At 42.4% G+C, this 22,006-nt stretch overlaps 1 protein-coding gene across 7 annotated transcripts in view; it reads right to left on the bottom strand.

Annotated features, from left to right (window-relative positions):
- The window catches only part of cdk14 (cyclin dependent kinase 14), a 298,616-nt gene that overhangs the window by 205,390 nt on the left and 71,220 nt on the right, over positions 1-22,006 (bottom strand). For 5 of the 7 annotated variants that reach the window (XR_008828208.1, XR_008828207.1, XM_056380004.1 and 2 more), the window contains exon 3: positions 1,459-1,704. Coding sequence is in view for 5 of the 7 variants with exons in the window: in XM_056380004.1 (XP_056235979.1) it covers positions 1,459-1,704 (246 nt within the window). In the remaining 2 variants the exon portion in view is untranslated. Of the gene's footprint in view, positions 1-1,458; positions 1,705-17,562; positions 17,721-22,006 lie in introns of those variants that run through there. The other 2 variants (XM_056380007.1, XM_056380008.1) reach the window with 2 other exon arrangements.

Raw genomic sequence — 22,006 nt, 5'->3', positions numbered from 1 at the left:
CTTGCTTTGTCTGACCACATGTTCAGGTCCAACACATTTATTTATTTCTGTATTTCTACATTTATTTATTTCTGTATATCTTTGTACGTATGTCAATTAGGTAGGCGGTCCTTTCTCAGTGTAAAGCCGGATTGGTGCTAAATGTATGATCGATCGGATAGATCTACTACTACTGCCTTGACTTGACTGGTTCACAAGAGGTATGTAATACTCATACATAGGTTCAGGTCTGGACCCAGACATTGTCCTATCTGCACCCGCACCTGTAAACTATGAATTGTTGATGATAATTAAATTTTGAGTGTTTCTATTTTAACCGTCACAGCTTTTCTAGCCTTTATGGCAATGGTCACATGACACTACTCTGCCAATCACTGCGACTGGAGTCAGTCAGTGAGATACACACACAGGAGAGGAGAAGAAAGAAGAAAGGATGTGTTAAAGCTGTTCGGCTGTTCAGATGTGTTGTGATTGTTTATTACAAAATTTATGGAAACTGTTAATATGTGAGTTAACAAAAAAGAAAAGGGGAAAATCAAGCTTTTTATGGTAATTTGACACTTTAAGATGTACATTTTTCGAAAAGCTCTTTGTCATGTTATTATTATGAGAAAAGAACATTTAAGCATTATCAGAGGAGTTACCTTAGCTCTTTTAGACTTCTTTGAATTTTAATTGCCCCGTTACATCATTACACTGTATATGTTGACTAAATGTCCTATTGAGTTAGACCATCCTGTGATATTAGACTACTGTGTGTCAAAAAGGAAAAACAAATACTGCTCAATTATGAAAAAAATGACCAACATCCTATCGTGGAACTACAATCTGCATTTCCATGGCAACACTGACACAACTGTGGACTGCTTTCTCACCCATCAACCCAAACAGAGGTGACTGCCCAACAAATGCTGTATCAGCAGCACCATCATGTGATCTTCCTCCTGTTTTATGACTTTTTCTTTTCTCTTGGGGTTGAGGAGTCACACACTGGAACTATTTCCTGGCACTGTGACTGTGTGTAGCATCTGAAGTCTTTTTTGCCAGATTTGGTTTTGCCAGTGCTCACTGACCATATCTGACAACCAGCACTACAGTTAACTGTTTGTCAGGAAAGAATTCCAGCACGACTCCCCCTAAAACTGTTGCTTTATTACTAATGCTTTGCACTGAGCCAGGGTAGCTATTTAAAGTCATTTTCAGTTAATCAGCTCCCAGCTCTAGCTCTGTGCATAACACGCAGACATTTACATCAAGAAATGAAAAACATCTCTCTCATGGAAACAAAGCAAATCAGTGTAATCCCAAAAATACTAAACTTTCTAAGTGATTGCTGTGGGAGTGGAGCTGGGAATTGTAAATTTAAGGTCCAACCAGATTAGTAATGAACTCCACATAAACACACACATATGCAGAACACTAAAGTGTGTGACTATGGTTGTGTAAAGGTGTACTTACAGAACTAGGGCTGGAGTGACGGCGCAGTTTTGGCGACTCCTTGCCGGCAGATGAACTCTTGGCGTTGATGCAGGCATTGTTCTCAGAGTGGACCCTCTTCACCTGACTGGCTGGCCTCTCGAATGGGTCGAAGCCACTCTGCGTGCGCTGAACTCTCACTTTCTTGTCCTCAGGAATGGTGTCCAGGGGCTTGATGACTGAGTCTGTTCCCTGGCAGCTGCGTGTGGACATCTTTGTGACACATATCTGTAAAAGAAGGAAGAGGAGATAAAAGTGAGCATTAAAGAAGAAAAATCCATCTGCCAGTGATTAGCCAAAAACTGCCTGTGCCCCCATCTTCTATTTTTCATCTCACTGTCAGCCTGGGCCTCTTCCCTCTCTGCAGAGCCTTGCTGCTACCTCACTGCTAAGATGAGTCTTTTTATCTCTATCTCTCTCCTCTCTGATCAAAACAGCTCCAGTCTCTGTCAGCTCCACTGCACACACACACACACACACACACACACACACACAGCCAGCTTTCCATACTGTACGTTCACACAATTCCACCTTATCTCTGACACACATCTACACATCCATACAATTGTGTACACATGCTGCTGATCGTCTCCTGCAAGCCCATCGGGCACACGTACATCCCTCTACACTCTCCATCTATTTTCCAACACAAAGCACCTCACTAGCTGCTCTTCCACCATCGACTGTGTGTATTGAACACAAAGGACGCGGGCAGCATGACATGTTTTGCCACAGCTACCTTCAGATTAAATATTTAGGATTAGGCTACCCCGCAGGAAGGACTTCTAATTACTCTAATAAACAAGCAGGGGTCATGTTGCAACTCGCCAGCCTGTTCTTTAACTTGGGCCAGGTTTCATTGGACTCATTTTCCCACAACACAAACTCACATCACTGTGGCACTAATTTTAGGTCAAACAAAAGGCCTGAGTTTTGGGTTTTTAATAGGAAGTTCCTTGAAGTGAAACTGGGGCTGAAGCTCATCTACTCTTACTTCCTCACTGAAAAAATCTGGATCAGATCAGAGTATCAAGATGGTTAGCGTTAGAGGAAACATCAGAGGGACTCATGGGGGAACAATTGGCGACTAGTAGATGAACAAGAACGGTTAGCGTAGTTAGCATCTTTTATTTGTTTATGTTGTTTAGCACCACACAGGCACACTTAGCAGATTTTCTTCTTTGACAAAGGGAAACCTGAATGAAAATGGAGCTTTTGCCCCTGAGGCACATCATGCCTTTTCCCTACACAGTGTTCAGAGATATTAAACGAGTTGTGTTGATGTTGAAAACCTGTGGAGGCCTACTTTTTTTCCACTAAGAAAATTGATCAGGAATCTTTGAGGGAATCAATAAAAAATCTGACCAATAATTAGAATCGATAATGGCTTTGATATCAATAACATTTTATCAATACCCAAACTCTAGTCTAAAACTGACATGAAGAATGCATGGTTATCATAAACATGAGTCCCATCCATATCCTCAGAGGATGTCCTCAGTGACAGCAGCTGTAATGTAGAGCAGCACCTATGGCAACAAAAATGCATACCATCATTTAGGACCTATCACACTATCAGGCATCAGTACTCATCTCTGGACGATACTAAGGTCATCAGAGTTCTTCAACACTATGAACTCAGTCTGATGTACTGGCAGAACAGGAAACTATTCTTTTCTGAAATGATGGTACCACATTTTAAAAAAATAACCAATGACAACAGTGGTTTGGTTTCGAGCAACAACACAACAGCTGCAAAATTTGTGGGTCACTAGTGGACATGGTCAGCAGCAGCGGTGGGATGTAATGAAGTACCATCATTGATTTTATTGTTTTAACACGTGTTTGTAATTCTCCGTTATACATGCCTTGCAAATGACACTTTGCCTCTTCTCCGTGTCTTTTATTGCTTTGCCTTGTTTCAATGTGTGTACAGCAGTTGGTATAGCACTGTGCTATATAAATAAAGTTATCATTATAAAAGTTATGTTATTATTATTATTATTAATATTAATTCCAGTAATTACTTTTTTAATTACTTTATATTAATCTACAACATTGACTAAGGCAGGTACTAGTTAGTCTGCTGAATTGTATTTTACATAAAAGCAACATTATCAGCTTTTAAAATATGACACATTGTTAAAGTAAATGGTCAGAATTAGCCCCAGATTGACCAACTACAACGTTAAAATGCTACTTACATGTTAATGCACAGCAACGATGATTTATTGTAATAACATGACTCTGACAGGAGTAATTCTGCACTCTTTTGATTATGTAAGTGTATTTTTGCTGATAACACCGCTGTAATTTTACTTAAAATTTAAAATAAGGAAAAGTAATGTATGTTAAATTATATCTTATACCATGGTATTGCAGCTCTCAGCCTACTTCCTCCAGCACTGGACAGAACATGAGAGTGGTGTAAGCTGTAAATGATTTAACTTAGCCTAATGGTGTGGATGGATGTCTTGCTCAAAGTGTTTCCTAAAAAGTGCACTGCCTGTGACATGACTGAAGATTTCTCTTTTTTGTGAATGATAGTATCAGTTTTATTAAGTGGAAAATAATTATATAAGTTTGTTTTGGTCTTGTGTTCTTTGCTCCAGCCTCCGTGCTCCATTTGGAACGTGACACCTCTGTACGCTTCATTGTTGCTCTTTATTTTGGTTATAAAACCCACCTGCACCTGGTTACAGTTTCCTGTTTGCATGCACACAGAGGTCATCTCCATAACATACTCAACATATTCATTGCAGTGCAGCCATTCAATACAGCAACAATCAGCACGCTCTCAAACCATCCATCATCTTCATTAGAGCTGGAGAAACAACATCTTACTACTGCTCGTGACTGACAGCTCCAAGTCAAACTAGAAAAGGCAGCTCAAGTTCCCAAGAAACGTTGTGACTACTTGGCTCCGCCCAGATATATGGTGTTAAAATCAGAGTCTTTGAAGCAAGTCTCACTGGAACTTACTGTCCCCTGGGAAGACTGGACAGAAGAGGCCAACAAGCAGAAAAGGGCTAAACACGTTCTGGAGCAAAGGCTGGAGAGCGCACTGCGAGCCAGTCGAAGTTGGGTGTCAGGGCTTTGCTTGCCATTCACTACAGCAAACACTCAAACTCCTTCGAGTAAAAGGACTGCAGTGCAGAAAAATCACCAAGAACATTTTGGAGGCTGCTGAAAGGGCCCTCGAGAGGGAGGATCCATGGATTAGTGGGCCACATGGACACTGGGTGAGGGTGTCTGATGATTAATGACCCGAAACACCCAAAAACCAGGTTCATCACTGAAAACATGTCCAAGTAGCACCAGAAGGTGTATTATATTAGATTAATAAACCATTCTATGTACATAAATCACTCCAAATCTCGACATCTACAATTTCGAATTTTCAACTTAATGTTGTACAGAAGTTAATTCCCTGGAGGATGAATCCTTATAACTTCCTCTCTAGTGCCACCATGAGATTGACATTTGTGGTTTTGGTAAAATATCTCAAATGTGTTATTAGCATAAGACCCAAACAATCTTTTAATAATGCTACGGTATGTAAGAAGAGCAATCTTTAGTGTTGTGAGAGTCCTATAACAGCTGTTCAGGGTGCAGTTGGAAATTCTCCAGGGGACAGTTCCAGTTCTTAGTTCTTAATGATAGAAAACCTGGATTCATGAAACAAATTCATTATCGAATCTTACATTCACAATCTCTCTTACATCGTCCATTTTACCTCTTTCTGACACTGCAGCATCGTTAAAAGAAAAAAAGACTAAAGCTATTAAAAAAAGTTAGTGATCATCACCGACCTGTGTGTTGATAAACTTCACCAAAGTCAATGAAACAACCACAAAATACAATATTTGCTGCAAGGTAAAACAGAGGACAAGCCTATTGCTCAAATATTTTTCTAGTGTCCGTCATGTTAAATTAAATACTTGTGGCATTTTTAAAGGAGCTATTAAGTTTTGGTATTGCTTACATAGCTAGCATTATGTAACCCATGGTTATCCACCGGCACTGTTTAGCCAACACTGGACAGCTGGAAATTCATAAATATCCGGGTTAGGCCAGGTGACTTCCTTTTGACCTCTCATTGGTGCTGGCTGGTTAGCGCGCATAACAACTGTATAAGCAGAGCTGAACACACTATATTTTTAGTGCCACGGGTGCTCAGCTCGGGCGGAGAAAACCCCGGTAATATATACATCAAAACGTGCGTCTTGATCCCGAAAGAGGTGCTATAACTTTTGGTGTTAAAATTCAAATTTTTCCCAAAGGTATTCCCAAAATACTGGGAATAAATAATGCTTTAGGAATGCATTGGAATTTTCTTTAAAAACCCACAAAATTTCACCTTTTTTCTACAAAATTTCACCTTTTTTCTGAGTCACCCAGCTCTCTCATACCTGCACGTAGAAATGTGATTCAAACTATAAAACGGAGGAAAACTTCTGCTCTCTCCAAAACACATCAACTGTTTTTACATAACATGTAAACTTTTCAAACTGTGAGCACTCAAAGGAGGAGTGGAAATCACTTTTTCTTCAAAGTTAGAGTGACAGCGTCAGTTGGCTAGAGTGCGTGAAGCAGGAAAAAATAACTTTTATTTCTATTTTTAACTCGAACTCACGGCCAAACCGTAAAAAGGAAACAAATAATTCTTTCTCAAAATGTAGAGATAGTTGTTGGGATTCATAAAATGTAACTTTGACAGGCAGAGTCTGCACAAAATTTAAACGGGGCTGCCGAGTCCGGCAGCAATACCTGTCTCACTCTCATTGACACCTAATGTAATCGTCTTTTTTTTTCAAAAGAATCTCACTTTGTCTTCGCACTGAGCTTACTCACTCATTTTAAGGAATATCTGAATAAAATAGAGACTGAAAGAAACTTCTGGCTTCAGTGTCTGTCACGGGGTTTTCGGTTTTTGAAAAAAAGTAACGGTTTTCTCATAATTTGCAATTGTTTGAAGCCATGTAGAAGCCAAATTCTGGGCAGATTTTCACATTGCCATGGTAACGGCAGCTCTTGACCTGTGTGCGTGCGTGCGTGCGCCTAGCAACCAGATAACCAACTCTCCAAGCTCCGCTAGCTTTACATTAGCCGCATGTTAGGTCTTAAATTACATTTAGTTAAGTCTTAAATATGTAAGTCCATTTACTGCTTCCTTCGTTGCTTTTTTTTTGTTTTGTTAAAAGAGTGAATGAAGTTGTGACGGTCTCCGCTGAGACAGAGGAGAGGAGAAGCTACTAGCCCTCTCTCGCTGTCACTTATAGTTGCGTTGCTCTCCTCCCCAGTAATGTTTTGATGACATTAATGACAATAATGACATTGTTTTATATCAGAGTCTTTTATATCAAGACATTTCTCAAAACCAGAATATAATCAGGGTGACTTTTGAACACTGGAAATAAATCATGTACTCATCCCGGCAGTAGCCCCCGTGGCACTCAAAATTTCCCTGGAATTTTCTTGTTTTCTTCTACTGTCCCGTCTCGACGTGTATTTCAATAACCTTTCTACGTTCAGTGATGAGTTACTGTATATATGTACAATGTTGTGGATTGTCTCTTAAATTGTGCCTGCTAGCATAACCGTTAGCATTAACACGATGCGGTGAAATTACTTATAGTCCCGCTAGCAGTCTGTCTAATGTGTGTCTAGTGTAATACTGTGCTATGCCTCCTCATGGTGTGGAAAGAGTGAATGAATTTGATCAATTGCTGCTGTTTTGTGGGGGATTGATTTGGTTATCAATACAAGCCTCTGTTTGAGATAAGCTGTGAAACAGGGTGATTAACAGCCTTATACAAATGCACAGATGAGAATTAGTGTGGTTTGTTCGAAGAGTAGAGAGGACGTGTGTTGAAATAGTGGTGTACCAGATCAAAAGTGGTAAAGTTGTTAAAATTTGCCTTGAGAGTTAGAGGCATAGTTGTCAAAAAGAAGTAAAGCCAGCACAGTGCTTGTGGCTACCTCCTGGTAGACCCTGTAATGTTTCAGCTGGATGCTGAGGTGCTCCAGAGTAGAAAGGGTCAGAACGGACGATTGGCTGAATTTATGAGAATACAAAGATATTGCATGCACTGCTGAGGGGCTGCAATGAGATATTGAATGTGCCGCTGAGGGATAGCGGCACTAGCCAGAGAGTATTTATAGTCCGTGTTAATACTGCTAAAAATAGATACATAAGTAGTTGTGTAAAAAGCAAAAGTTTGTTGTTAACTGTACATATCCTTAGGCAGACCAATACTGATGAATGAGGGAGATAGTAGTGGTGAAGATGTGTCTTTTTTAGAACATTATGAGAATGGAGATGTAGAGACACGAGGAATGAAAACACATTTCTGTTTAGAGCAAACTTACAGAGATGAGGAGGGCTTGGAGCATTGGCAAGATGAACAGCTAATCAATCAAAAGCTGCCGCATATCACAAAATTTTTTAGTGCAAGGGGAATTTTCTGAAGTACAGTGGAAGGAGGTGGTGCGCGGTAATAAGCACTGGGAGTGCCAGAAGGATTTGGCATAGTAGTTCATACGTGTGCACAGGTCTAGCTATTATTATTATTATTATTTTTACTATTATTATTATTATTATTAATATAACAATTTCAGAAAGCTGTGATTTTCAGTTTGTTTCAGTTTAAAATATTTCAATATAAAAAGTGTAAGTTTCTAAACAAAGCCACAGAGTAAAGAACACTCCTGACCATGGATGATGGGAAGACCTACTTTACTCACTGGTTTGTGGCAGCACGTGGACGCCCCGCTACATCAAGCTTACCCCTGTTACCAGGATGATGACGCCCCACCAAGACAGGAAAATCTCAGCACGGATGCAATTACACCATTCCTATTCTGGTTAAAGGACAGCCCCTTTAATCACCACACCCCCTCCACCAATGCACACATGAACACATAAACAAACTGTGATAAACTGCATTGTTTTCCTATCTATAATTCATTCTGTGCTGCTGCAATGACCCCACTGCCCCACAGGGATCACTTCAGATTTATCTTATCTTAGAGTTGTCATACAAATGGCTAAGGAAAAGGTATGCAGTATCACAGTGTGCAGGCCCAGGCTAATGCAACTATCTCCAGAGAAGTAGTTACTGATGACATAGCTTGAATGATGACACAACAGAGGCCATAAAGCCTACTTATGTGCTCTGTTGACCCAAAGCTATCAGCTGTGTTAACTTGGCCACATTCAGGGCTCACCCACTGGGTGAACACATTTCCATTTCACAGAGACAAAGTGGGGCCAAAAGCCTACCTGGCCTCATCGTTCTGGGCTCAAGATCTCACCAGAGGAGAGACTGTAAAAAACACCTCATCCTCCTCTCTATCAAACAACACTGTCTGGAGAACACAAGTTTTTGTTTCTGTGTTTTTCAATGGCAGATAAAACTGCGTGTGTGTGTGTGTCTGCGCTAAAAATAGCTGAAGCCTCCTCAAAGACAGCAGTGTTTTGTGCGACGCCTTGGTCAGACCCTTTTGAGAGAGATTTGAACTGTACATGGATGAATATGAACGAATGATGGTCTGATACAAGAATGACTCAGTTTAACAGAAGAAAGTCTGACTGAGGGTTAAGGTCACATTTCAGAATATGGTGACATTTCAGTAGGAGTCACATCTGGTTCAGCTCTGACCACTGATATATGCAGTTGAAAACAAAGGTAACACATGTTAAGTAGTGATAATTGAATCTGATGTGGTGCAGGTCAACATTATCATTCATTTGGAGTTGCATTTGAAAAGAATACTGGACAAATATGAGTCCAACAATTACACTACTTTCGGCTCTGTTTTCGTCTCTGCTCTATAGTTATATTTAAATGCTCCACTTTGATCACCAGCTAGTTTCTAACTTTGCTGATGCCTGGCAAGAAGCATATAGTGTGTCACTGAAAGTAGCTGCCTGTTCCTGCTAGAAAGCGCTGATGAGACATGTGAGACTGAATCAAAACAATAAAGTAGCAGCCTGTAAAACCAAGACAATTCAATGAAAGTAGCTAAGATGTGGAGCTGCAGAGTCAGTCGATAATTCTCTTTGGGTTTGTTTACATGCTCTTTTGTTCAGTTTTCACTCATAAAGAGTGAGAAAAATTGAAAACTTGGTCTGAAGCTCATCTACTCTTACTTCCTCATTAAGAAATCTGCATTCCTTGTGCCCCACCCACCACCCATCACCTGCTTGCTCCAGGTTGGTATAAAAAGGACGCTTGCCACCACTGACTGATAAATCATGTGCAGCATTTCACTGCAGATGTCAAAGGACCTGAGCCTCCTGAGGAAAAAGTGCTAGCTCTGCCCCTTCTGATAGATTGCATCCATATAAAGGGACCAGTCCAGTTTACTGGACCTAGGTTACCTAGGTATTCTTAAGTGTGCACCACCTCAGTGTCCTTCCCTTAAATGTTGACTGGCTGAAGGGTTGACCTCTAAAAGTCGATGACCATTTCCTTGGTCTTGGAGGTGTTCAGAAGGAGACAGTTCTTGTGGCTCCATTCACTGAAGGCCATTATCAGATCCCTGTACTCCTCTTCCTGCCTGTCCTGATACAGACCACAATAGCTGTGTCATCTGAGTATTTCTGGATGTGGCAGGAGATGTATTTAAAGTCCACTGTATACGGGGTGAACAGGAATGGAGACCCAGTTACCCAGCCTGAAGTACTGTGGTCGTCTTGTCTAGGAATCCACAATCCAGGACATGAAGCAAACATCCACCCCCCTCCCTTCCAGCTTGTCCCTTCCAACATAATCCTCCTGTAACCACCTGGCTCATCCAAGCAAGAATGGGCCTGGTGGAGTATGTAAAGGACAGTATCATCAACTCCAATATGTTCCTTGTAGGTCTCATGCATGTTAAACCTGTGGCCTGAGAAGGTAGAGAAGCAGCCGCTCTAGGGTATTCGTGATGTGTCATGTGAGGTCCACCAGTCTGTAGTCATTTATCTTAGCCGGTCGACCTACTTTAGGTACTGGAACAAGACATGATGTTTTCCACAGGACTGGGACTCTCCCTGTTTGTAGACTTAAGTTGAAGCTCTTATGGAGAGGCTCAGCCAGCTGGGCTGCACAGTCCCTTAACAGCCTCGGACACACACCATCCAGGCCTGTAGCCTTCCAGGACGTACCCTCTCTAGCTCCACCCTCACCTCCTCTGCTGTAAAGAACAGGAAACTTGACGTCAGTGTGGAGGGAGTTGCAGTTGCAATGCCAAGTTGTGAAGGAGATACCGCAGGAGAAACTGCAGCTGAAGCAGTGGGAAATGTGACTCCAACATTATATTCCAATCTGTGCACTCAAAAGAGAGACGCACCAGCCTCCGGGGTCCAGTTCCTGAATGAGTGGGTGGTTGCAGCCTTCCTCAGTACACAGGGCTTGTAGGAAGGCTGAAGAGAAAATAGATTATGATCTGATCTGCCAAGTGGTGGTAGAGCTGAAGCAGTGTAGGCCTCCTAACGCTTGCATACCCAAGGTCAAGTGTCTTATTTTCCCTTATGGCACAGTCAACATACTGAGCGAAGCCAGTGAGGTGAGAGTGACATGGTTAAAATCCCCCGATATTGCAATGAATGGATCAGGGTGCTGGGTCTGCACTCCCGCAACAGTCTCATGAATGACGTCACATGCGGTTGCAGGCTCCGCTTATGGTTTAATGTCAACAACAATGACAACAATGTGAGAGAACTCATACATAGTAGGGTCTAATACCAATTACCAACAGTTCAATGTCCGGACAGCAGATCTTCTTCTTCACTGATATGACTAGGGCGATACCCGAATGTTCACAAGCAGAACCAGTCCTCCGCCTTTATTCTTTCCACTTGCATACGCAATGTTACTGTACGATCTAGCAGCGTCTACGTATATGTCTATGGTTTTAGGCGCAAGTGTATTTGCTATTAAAACAACGTGGGCACTGGATAGGAAAATGACAATTGCGTCGGTCTGAAACTAGCAAAGTCACTTGCGTTAGCAATGCTTTGTGCCGCTTTGTGCCACTTTGTGCCGCTTTGCGCCGGGTGTAAGATAGGCCCGTAATCTCCTTACCATGTCTTTTGTCTGCCCTGGGGTATCCCTCAGGACATGCCGGCAACACCTCAACCCAGGAGGTGAGCGGGAGGCATCCTACACATATGCCCGACTGACTCACTATTTTAAAAGAGATTAATTTGTATGGCAATTTGCTTTTATTTAATAGTTGATAGTTAACAATTGCCTTCATTTAATAGTTAACAGTGTGGAGGCAGACAGGAAACATAGGGACAAAGCGCTCCCTTCAACTGGCTCTTCCAATATGGAGGAGCAGTGGCATGATGTCATTGCAAATAGGCATAACATTGGGCATAACCACAAGTGGCGTAACCATAAGAATTGCAACCTACAGACGGATACTTTTTGACGCTTCAGTCCATCTCCCGGCTGTCCACTGACTGGTCAAGTTGTTGAGAAAGAAGGGTCAAGACGGCATTGTTAGCCGAACCCTGATGAGAGCAAAGTGTGTATATCAAAGTGGTAAGAAACTCTGTTAAGCAAAGGAGTAAATCACTGAAAAGGTAATGTGTATGTGTTAATTCATATTTTATTCTTACAAATAAAAACAGAGAACACCATCACGAATGCCAACATGAATGCCATTCCTGTCTGAACACTGAGACCAGAGGCCATTTTCCAAGCTAATGTGCTAATTCACTTCACTGGTAAGTTGAATCAGCTTCTAGCTTGTTGTTAACGTCCGTTAGCTGGGATGTTAATTTTCGCTATGTTAAGTTCCATTGACTTATGCTAAAAACCTTAGCAATAAAACTCTGCTAGCTTAGATGCTAACAAGTGCTATGTAAAATCCCATTTGCTAAAAACAGAAATTTAAGTGGATATGTTCAGGCACACTGGTATTAAAGAGACTGTTCTTAATTGTATTTTGATGCATTTATTTCAGTGCACAGAGATTTCAGATCATTTTAAAGGTGCATCATTGACCAAATTTATACCGTTAATTGTGTTCTAGCAGTCATATCTTTTACTGTATGAGGATTTGAGGATATTCTAAAGGTTTATGTTGTTATTTCTGTTTTATATGTTTGAAATTGTGATTTTGAAACTTAAGTGAACTGTTTATGTTGTACAAAAGAAGTGTGTAACTTGATATGTAATAAGCTTTATCCTATGATCGTAAATGCTCATAAAATTTGCATAAAGGTAATTTTTATCTTGACCTTATTCTTAGGTCAGGTTTTTTTTAAGTTGGATGGATTCTCCAAACAAGCTGAGACTGTGGAGGAGATCTCAGAGCTATTGGAGAAGATTTGAGAGACGTTTCCAGAGGGAACCTTTTCCCATACTGGATGGCGAGCCCAGCCCACATGATACCAAACCTGTGATACTGAGCCTGATGCCTGCAATAAGGAGGCAGTGAGCTAAAGAATCCTCAAGTATTCCATGCCTACTTCAAGTGCAGTAGGATTGAACTGTACACACACATACAGCTCTGGAAACAGCTAACATATAGCGAGAACTCTTACAGACATTTCAGGACCAGGGTCTTTTTGTTTTATTTTTTTTTAATGTTCACACAGTTTGGTTTTCCATTTGGGGAATGTGAACAAATATATATTGTAACTTCAATTTACCTTTTTACCTGCTTACTGTTTAATATAAGCAGTCAAACTCCGTGTCATGTGACTCTAGTTTCTATTACCCCTATTATCTTGGCTCCAGTCGTTCCTAAATTCTCAATCGGGTCCAATCTTTACAGTTACTATTATTATTATTTTCTTGTACTGTACTTAGTGCTAATATACATACTGGTTACATAAGCATATACTATTATATTCTTGACGTAATTAGTTACAAATTTTCCAATTAGATTAGGTGTTAATTTGTAATTGCATAGAAGACCATTCCCTTATTTTGAAGCTGATGGAGAGAGTGTTGTTTGTCTGAAGGCTGGTGAATCAGTAGAGAAATTAATTTTGACAGATTTCAAACTGAGTTCTGTTCTACTGTGATCTGCTGTGTAATCGTGAAACTAGAGGCTGTTGCTTTATTCTGTGATGATCACAAACTGGACCATGACTCTGCAGGTTTCAGCCACCATTTTATGTATTTATCACTGTGTCACTGCTTTTAAAGCCTTACAGATTGTTCTCATGTGTATCTGCGCCTCTCATTCCAAACAGTTCAAACTCAGAGACCAGAACCAAACAGCCTCTTTGTTAAGAAACATTAGGTTTCTGAGGTCCAGCAGAGTGTTTGGAGGAGGGAATGTTCTGGCCAGTTAGTTCCTCTGCCAGACCATCTACTTCCTGATTAGCACACTACCTTTGATTAAGATGCTGGAAAATAGAAAACCCAGGCATATAAATGACTAAATTTTCTGGCTTTCCAGTAGTCCTGGACTCCACCCCACCGACCATCAGCCTCTACCTTGGCTCATCTTCAACACCACTGTTATGTCAGGCTGTGAAACCTATAGGAGCTCAGCACCATAGTGAAAACACTTCACTAAGTAGAGCAACTTTTCCCTTGGTTGTAATGCAGAAGTGCTGGTGGCAGGTTTCTCACTCTGTCTCCCATAAGACAGGTCCCACTCTGAGGATCCATTACAGCTTCTCAAGACACCATTAAGCTGGAAAAGCATCAAAATGAGTTCTCATTACTTAAGTCCAATTTGATGCTGTGTTTCCTTTAAAGCTTTAAAACACTGGTAGGAAACAAATTCAGCATTCCTGCTTTTCCTTTAGAGTGTCGTCCACTTACTACTTTAGTGGTCCAGCAAGAGAAACATATGATTTTATTTGCCATTTGCCACAATAGATTCTCATTTGCTAATTTTAAACAATTAAAGAAATGTTAGCTTATTAACAGATTTTTCATATCACATGAAACTGTACTTTGTAATTCATATTCATACACATTTATATATGATTAAAGGCGGAGTCCAGTGATCTAGTGCTGCAACTCCATAAGGTTTAAGCAACGAGTCCTCCAACCTGAACAACCACGTCTCGTTTTTTCCAACCCTCTGATACGATCCACAGGTGTGTCCTGAAATAGTACACCTGCAGTGCCAGGCATACTGGACCTTGGTTGTCATAGTTACAATAATACCAACAACAACAACTGCTGCTCCCATTGGAATTGAAAATAGCTCTCTCGTGTCATATTCATCCACCACAACCTACTCCTGATGTGGACTCTTCTTCTTTCCCTTTGCTCCTGTCATAATGACTACGACCATTAGATGTCACCTAACAACAAAATGTAACTATGGGTCATAATAACCTGCTGCACAGGTGACCTGTGGGCTCGTTTTTTACAGCACAGTCTCAGTTCAGCGACTCTTTGGAGCAAGATCACCAGGCTGAGATCCTGACTTTTAGTCCCTAACGTGGATTAAACTTTAAAAATACTGTGTCCTCCATTGTCAGTATAAGTTAATAGCATTTTTTGTTAGACCTTCCGTTCTGGGTAACTGCTGCTAGTGGTGTTGGAAGAAAAGTCAAGGGATTCATCAGAAGGGTTCATCCTCTGAGGCCCATAAATCTCTGTACAAAATCTAAACACAATCCACCCAATTGGTGTTGAGATATTTCAGTCTGGACCAAAGTGGTGGACCGACTGACAGTACTATCCCTACAGCAATGACACAAACATAGCAAATAATTACAACATGTTTTGACAGTCATTAGTTTGTAGTGCACACAGTGTTCCTGTAAAACAGACATTTAAATATTGTTTTCTTGTGTCATATGTTGAGATGTTTCATAACAATGAGGCCACCAAGTCCACATGAAATCAGCGTAACAATGTGGCATTAACTAAGCAAACACCTTAATCTCATAGCCACTTGATATGAATTACACCATGTGCCCCTCAATCTGTCTCTGGGGAATTGCATCTGAATTGTGTCTGCTGTCAGAGGCCTGTATGCAGGTCTTGCACTGGTCACACGCTCTCAGTCCTGACCTCCTGCCCTGAGCACAGGTAGCACACTGAGTTTATTTGATGCACAGGTATTGGTAGTAACCTCAAAATAAAATGAGCAAAGGAAGGTGGTTCAAATACAGAGCAAGGCAACCTCTGATTCTAACTAAGTGTCTGCCCTAATCCTAACATTGATAGCATACACAAGTTTTTGCAGCCACAGGATTTGTGACCATTGCGAACAAGGAGTGACGCTCACTACCGCAAAGACTGTCCACGATTTCCCACACCATCAGAAAGTACCACCCCCAGAGCAGGGACTGTTTTGGCTCTAGAGGCTATTAAGTATTAAGACTAAAGTCAGTTCCTCGTTCCTCCGGTCTAAATGCAGGTAAGGGTCTACAGCTCATGAAATGGTTCCTGGGATCCTTGAACAGTTTTTGCAGTACAAATGGGTTTATTGAGAGTCACAAGTCAAAAAGGTTGGGAATCATTGGTTTCAATACAGATGTGACCTGATAACTGTCAAAACTCCTCCTTACCTGCATGAACAACTATTAACGCTAGGTGTTCTAGATATAATTCGAAACATTATTCCTCACCTGAATGGCCCAATTTTGCTCTAGAAGGTGATTTTAATGGTATTTAGCCAGTCAAGAATATGAATTGTAAGACAGCACCATGAAATTCCTTCCAGGTGAAACTGTTTCAAAGTCTGCACTCTTATTCCCATCTGTACTGTTTTTCATGTCAAGCCTAGAAAGACAAATGACACAGTCCTGTCGTCCAGTGTTGTCAACAGGTACATGGTTGCCTGTGAACGTAGTTGAACAACACTTTGCACAACCATTCTCCTTTGAAGTACACTGAACTCTTGAGGCTAAAAACTGTGAATTATCTATTGTACAGCCTACTGTCCCACACAAATGCTGACTGAGCCTTTTCCAGGCCATAATGTTAACCACCTCAAAACATGATAATGTGCCTATAGGGCCAAATAAAGAAAGATAATCAGTCTCAACACAGAGGAAGATAACACTGCTTATTGAAGCATCCTTGGATTTGACGCTCAGGCAAAACCAGCCTTTGTTAGTCACTATTCTAGACTTGGCCCTGTATCCTGACAACACTTATCCTTTCTCAAACACATGACATCTTGATACTCCACTCCTCCTGTTTCAGCTCTCCTTCCTCTTTTCTTCCACTCTATTTTTTCCAAACAGCTTGGCCTGCTGTTTTCCCAAGGAGCTGCATATGGCCCTGCAGAAAGCTTCGCTACACATACGAAACACTGCCACGGATGGCAAATGGCCTGTTCCCTTCTCTCTCTCTCTCTGCCTCGTCCTCCCCACAGTGCCCACATTCCATCCCTCCGGGCTCAGAGAAGATGAGCGTATTGAAAAATTGCCCGGAGTGGGACGACATATTGTAGAGTGAGCAGAAATGCAGCAGAGCATCCCACCCAGTAGACCAGTAAACATCAGCACCCATTTCACCACCACAAAGGAAATGCTACCTATTAGCACTGAGATGGTAGTAGTGGTGGTGGAGGGGTGGGGGTGGGGAATGGGGCTGACACTGCTGACGTTGTTTCAGGCAGGAGGCACTGAGACTTAGTAGCAAAAACTGCAGAAAAAACACACACAGACACACACACACACACACACACACACACACACACACACACACATACTGCCTTCTCCCTTTTCCCGCTACTTCCTTCCTATCCCCAGAGTCTCTCGTAACCATCTTCCCTGTTGAGATACACTGAGACTCAGGTGGGCCAGCCACTTTCAAGCTGTCATGCTAGCATGAGACATATGCCGACATGTCTGCGCATCTGCACATCGCCTTGTATAGTATTACGTGTGTGGTGTGTCTGGGGAATACTATTCATGCTCAACCACACACACACACACACACACACACACACACACACACACACACACACACACACACACACACACACACACACACACACCACACACACACACACACACACACACACACACACACCAATGCAGCCGAAGCAAGAGAAAACGGGTGTGTGTCTGTGTGTGTGTGTGTGTGTGTGTTTGGGGGGGGGGGTTACAAGGGATGCAGGACAAAATAAGCACCATCTCAGTCTTCCTCTTACCTTCCAGGAGGAAACGGCTCACCTGGATGTCTCTGAAGAGCGGACAGAACGCATTCAGGCCAACCTCTCTCTCTGAAAACCAGCTCAAAACATCTCCCTCCCTCTCTCTTTCTCACTCTCTCTCTTCCCTCTCTTCCGCTCCACTCACAAGCTGGAAATGATGAGATTGTACTATAAGCAAGGGGGGAGTGAAATCCGAGGCAGTGGAGGGTATTAGGAACTGTGTTGTTTCTGCCCAACAGTCCTGACAGACTGTGAGCTCATGGCCTCTATGAGACGGATTGTCCTCAAGAGGGGGGGTTAAGATGGGTGCGATTCCGCAGATGGGAGAGAAAAAAGTCTGCCTGTGAGGACATCTTGAAAGCCTATAGGACCCCCACTTGGCTAAAATGGTACAGCCCAGAGGAGTTTACGGAAGCAAGCAGTGTCTGCAGCAGCATCGGCAGCAGCGGCAGCTAGCAGCTGAGGCTACAGTGATGCAACCATGGCATGAATGTATGTGAATCTGAGCTGAGCTAAGCTAACTGAAGATGAGCTGCATTACATGAAATGTGAAAACCTTACCCAAAAGGTTCACTGTAGCTGTAAAAGAAAACACAAAATAACATAACAGAAATACATCCACACATGTATTAAACCCTTCTCATAATCTAAAACCTCACTTTAGAATAATTTCATGTTCTTGATCAGTAAAAATGTGTTTTTCCAAATATGGCAAAAGCTCCCTTGCAGCACCTCTTTGCCAGCATGCTTACGAGTCGAGCAGCTCCAAGAGAAATATTCAATATACCTGCACAATTTCATTTACAGCATACAGCCTAGAATAGAAAGACCCAGACCCAGTATCACAAATATTCCAACACAAAAAAAATTAGAAACATTGCCTTAATGGGAGGTCTCACTGCACAATATTCTGTCACAAACTACAGTATGTACTAAAACTTTATAATAGCAATGCATTGGCCATTAGTACTTTATGTGACACACAAAATCTCATTAACGCCTCCAACACAATGGTTACACTTTCTCAAATTCTTCATTGAAGGTGCATAAATCCTGGTTTACAAATCACAAATTTAGAAACTCATACACTCACATTTTTGCTACAGTTGGCTGCAGTGAATGTGGTGCAAAACACATTCACACACCCGTATCAAATACTGTGCAGTCATGGACAGAATTTGCACATCTGCAAACCAGAATGTGAATTCATGCAATGAGAGTTGCACATCTGTAAAATATTTTCTCATGAATACTTTTTTTCTAACTATAACTGCTTGAATCTTCTACTACAAGTCTGAAATGGCAAATTCTACACACTCTGACTTTTGCACCAAATGTCTCTGTGAAATGTGGAGCAAAAGTGGGCTTGAGGTGTATGAATTTGTGATTTGTAAAACAAGATTTGCGCATCTGCAATGAAGAATTTGAGACGGTGTAACTGTTGTGTTTTGTTTGTGTGCAATTCCTTGATCATCTTTTCTCCGTTACTTCAAATTTACTGATACACGTGTGACTATTTTATATAACTATTAATTCCACTGTCACAGGTGCTCAGTTGTTTTGTGCCAAAACTACCTTCATATAAATCAAGCCTTAAGGTTACATCTGTAACTTTGTGATGTCACAACAAAGCCTCCAGCGTCCTCAGCCACGCCCCAATCCCCGCCCACCATGGAACAAGTAGAGGAATCTGGGATGAACAATCACCTTTACGGATTGTATTTGGGCTGCAAGCTATTCCATCTCTCAAAGTCAGCCTAAGGAACATTATTAGCTTCAAACAGAGATCTGAAGGAGTGGGTGATGTGTATTCCCAAATATTCTAAACCATCTTTAGAAAGAGGAAAAGACAAACACTCCTGCTAGATCTGTTGGGCCAAGTTGTACTGGGAAAGCATTTACTCTTTTGGAGGTTTAGTTTATAGTCAGTGTTGTATGTAAGTGGCATGGCTCCTTTAAGATTGACCAAGTGCATGAGGTGTGAGTGGTTGAGTGGTTGTGGTACACGAAGATGAAGCTGGCGACCAGGAACGGAGCTTAAGTTAGGAGTAGCTGTGAAGTTACAGGGCAAGGTGTACACAGTTTAGCTGTTTGTCACAGAAATAAAACCTGCACTCTTCAGAATCGAGCTGGGCTTCTGTGTTCTTGCTTGCCAGAGTGTGTTGCCTCTGCACCACTATCAAGCCATTCACCCAGATGCCCGATCCCCACTCCAGCCATTGACTGTAAAGACTCTGCTGGGTGTTGGGCCTGGTGATGTTCCTGTCGCTGGGGAGGCTCACATTCCAGTCCAAATCAACAACCAACAAGTAAATGTGCATTTCCTGGTTGCCGACATTGCCAGCAGTGAGGTCCTCCTAAGTCATCCGTTCCTCACTCAAGCTCAAGCTCACCTTGATTTTGGAAACCATCGCATTGTGCTGTTTGGTGAGGAGGTGCCATATTTCTACACCCTAAGCAAACCGAAGACATATGCAGTGAGAGTACCCTAACTGTGGTATTACAGGCTGGACAGGAGTATGTGGTAAGAGGCAACGCCCACATTAAAGGACACATCAACAAGGAAGTCATGCTAAGTCCCACCAAAGGTTTTGTTGAAAAACACAAAGTGCTGGTTGCTTGTGCCCTGGTGGAAACCCAGCCCTTTAAAGCTGTGCCCCTCTGCGTCTTTGACCCTGGAACTACTCCTGTACAAGAAGGGAGCCATCATAGGGTTCCTCCAGCCTGCAGAAGTCCTGCAGCCTTCCACTACCTCAACCAAGCAGGAGCAGTCAGAGCACCCCGCTGTCCTGCAAGAGCTCTACAAACAGAGTGCAGCCGAGCTCAACAGAGAGGAGCAACTCCAGCTAGCTCAGCTGCTGAGCACCTACAGCAGTGTATTCTCAACTGGGCCCAGCGACCTGGGCCGCATGAACTTGGTGCAGTATGACATCGTGACTTGCCCAGGTGCCGCAGTTAAGCAGCTGCCACGCCAGATGGTGTGGGAGAAGTAACAGGATGCCAACCAGCAGATACAGCAGAGCCTGGAGGCTGCAAAGCCCCTCCCGTCATCGTGGGAGTGTCAGTGACCAAGCTGTGCAGTGTGAGTCAACCAGGCAACGCAGAGTCGAGTGTGGGTAGAGAGACACCTGACCCAGACAATGGTGAGTCCAGTGGGGGTAGACAAAACACTACACACCAACACAGACAATTTAAAAACCAGTGAGAAATTTTTTGTGGCTAATACCAATGATGCACTATTTAGCGGCTGGTCCTTGGAGGAACAAGCTGCAACAAGCCAGAAGGCCAACCTAGACATTGCACCAATCAGGGCATCCATGGAGGCCAGCGGAGAGTGGCCTTCATGGATCACAGTCTCCCCACACAGCCCAGGTACATAGACTTATTGGAGCCAGTGGAGGCAGCTCTACCTTCAAGATGGAATACTAGTCAGGCGGTTCTACTGCCTGAATGACACCGACTTCTACCCACAAGTTGTGTTACCATGTGCCTTCTGGCCTGATGTCATGAGGCAGATGCATGAAGAGCCGGTTGGTGGACATTTTGGCGTGGAGTGCACTGTGGCATGGCCTCAAACCCGTAGTACTGGTACCGGATGAGAGAAGATGTTGCCCTCTGGCGTCGCACCTGCACCAGCTGTGCGTCCAAAGTCAGACCCCTTAAGATGCCACAAGCTCCCATGGGAACTTGTTAGAGTGGGAATCCCCACGGAGCGCGTCACTCTGGATATCATGGGTCCACAGAATGAGACTAAGCGTAAAAACTACTATGTGCTTGTGATACAGGACTATTTCACAAAATGGGTGGAAGCCTTCCCCCTACCAAATGAAAAGGCAGTAACTGTGGCTGAAGTGCTTGCCTCAGAGTGGGTGTGTTGCTATGGAGCATCACAGACATTGCATAGTGACTGAGGCCGGAGCTTTGACTCCTAAGTGTTCCAAAAAATGTGCTGTTTGATGTTGACAAGACACACATCACACCTTTCCGACCACAGTCTGATGGCCATGCAGAAAGATTCAATGCCACCCTGCACGGGGATTGGGACCTTATGATTCCGTATGCTGCCACGGCCTACACAGTGACAACCCCCCTGTAAGAGCGGTCAGTAAATCAACGCGCATTCACTCTTTCGTAGTGTCACAATAATATTTTCTTTTATTGCATACCAGCAACAGCAAAATAAATAAAGATCATCTTAAACAGAAAACTCGCTTTATGTCAAAATGCAGTTGAAAAATAGTTTGCCCTTCCACTCTCTAGCCAAACACACCTCTCACCTGTGCTCAAGTGACGTCTACTTATAGAGTTAACACCCCCTGACATCATCATTGCATCATCATAATCACTTTAGCAATATCACATCAACATAAACAGCAGTATCTCATCATGATTTGATATGTCGGTGACAGCATGATTATAAATGACTCACATGAATATGATA

Source organism: Seriola aureovittata, chromosome 7 (genome assembly GCF_021018895.1).
Source record: "Seriola aureovittata isolate HTS-2021-v1 ecotype China chromosome 7, ASM2101889v1, whole genome shotgun sequence".
Lineage (NCBI taxonomy): Eukaryota > Metazoa > Chordata > Actinopteri > Carangiformes > Carangidae > Seriola > Seriola aureovittata.
This window is presented reverse-complemented; position numbering and strand designations above follow the sequence as displayed.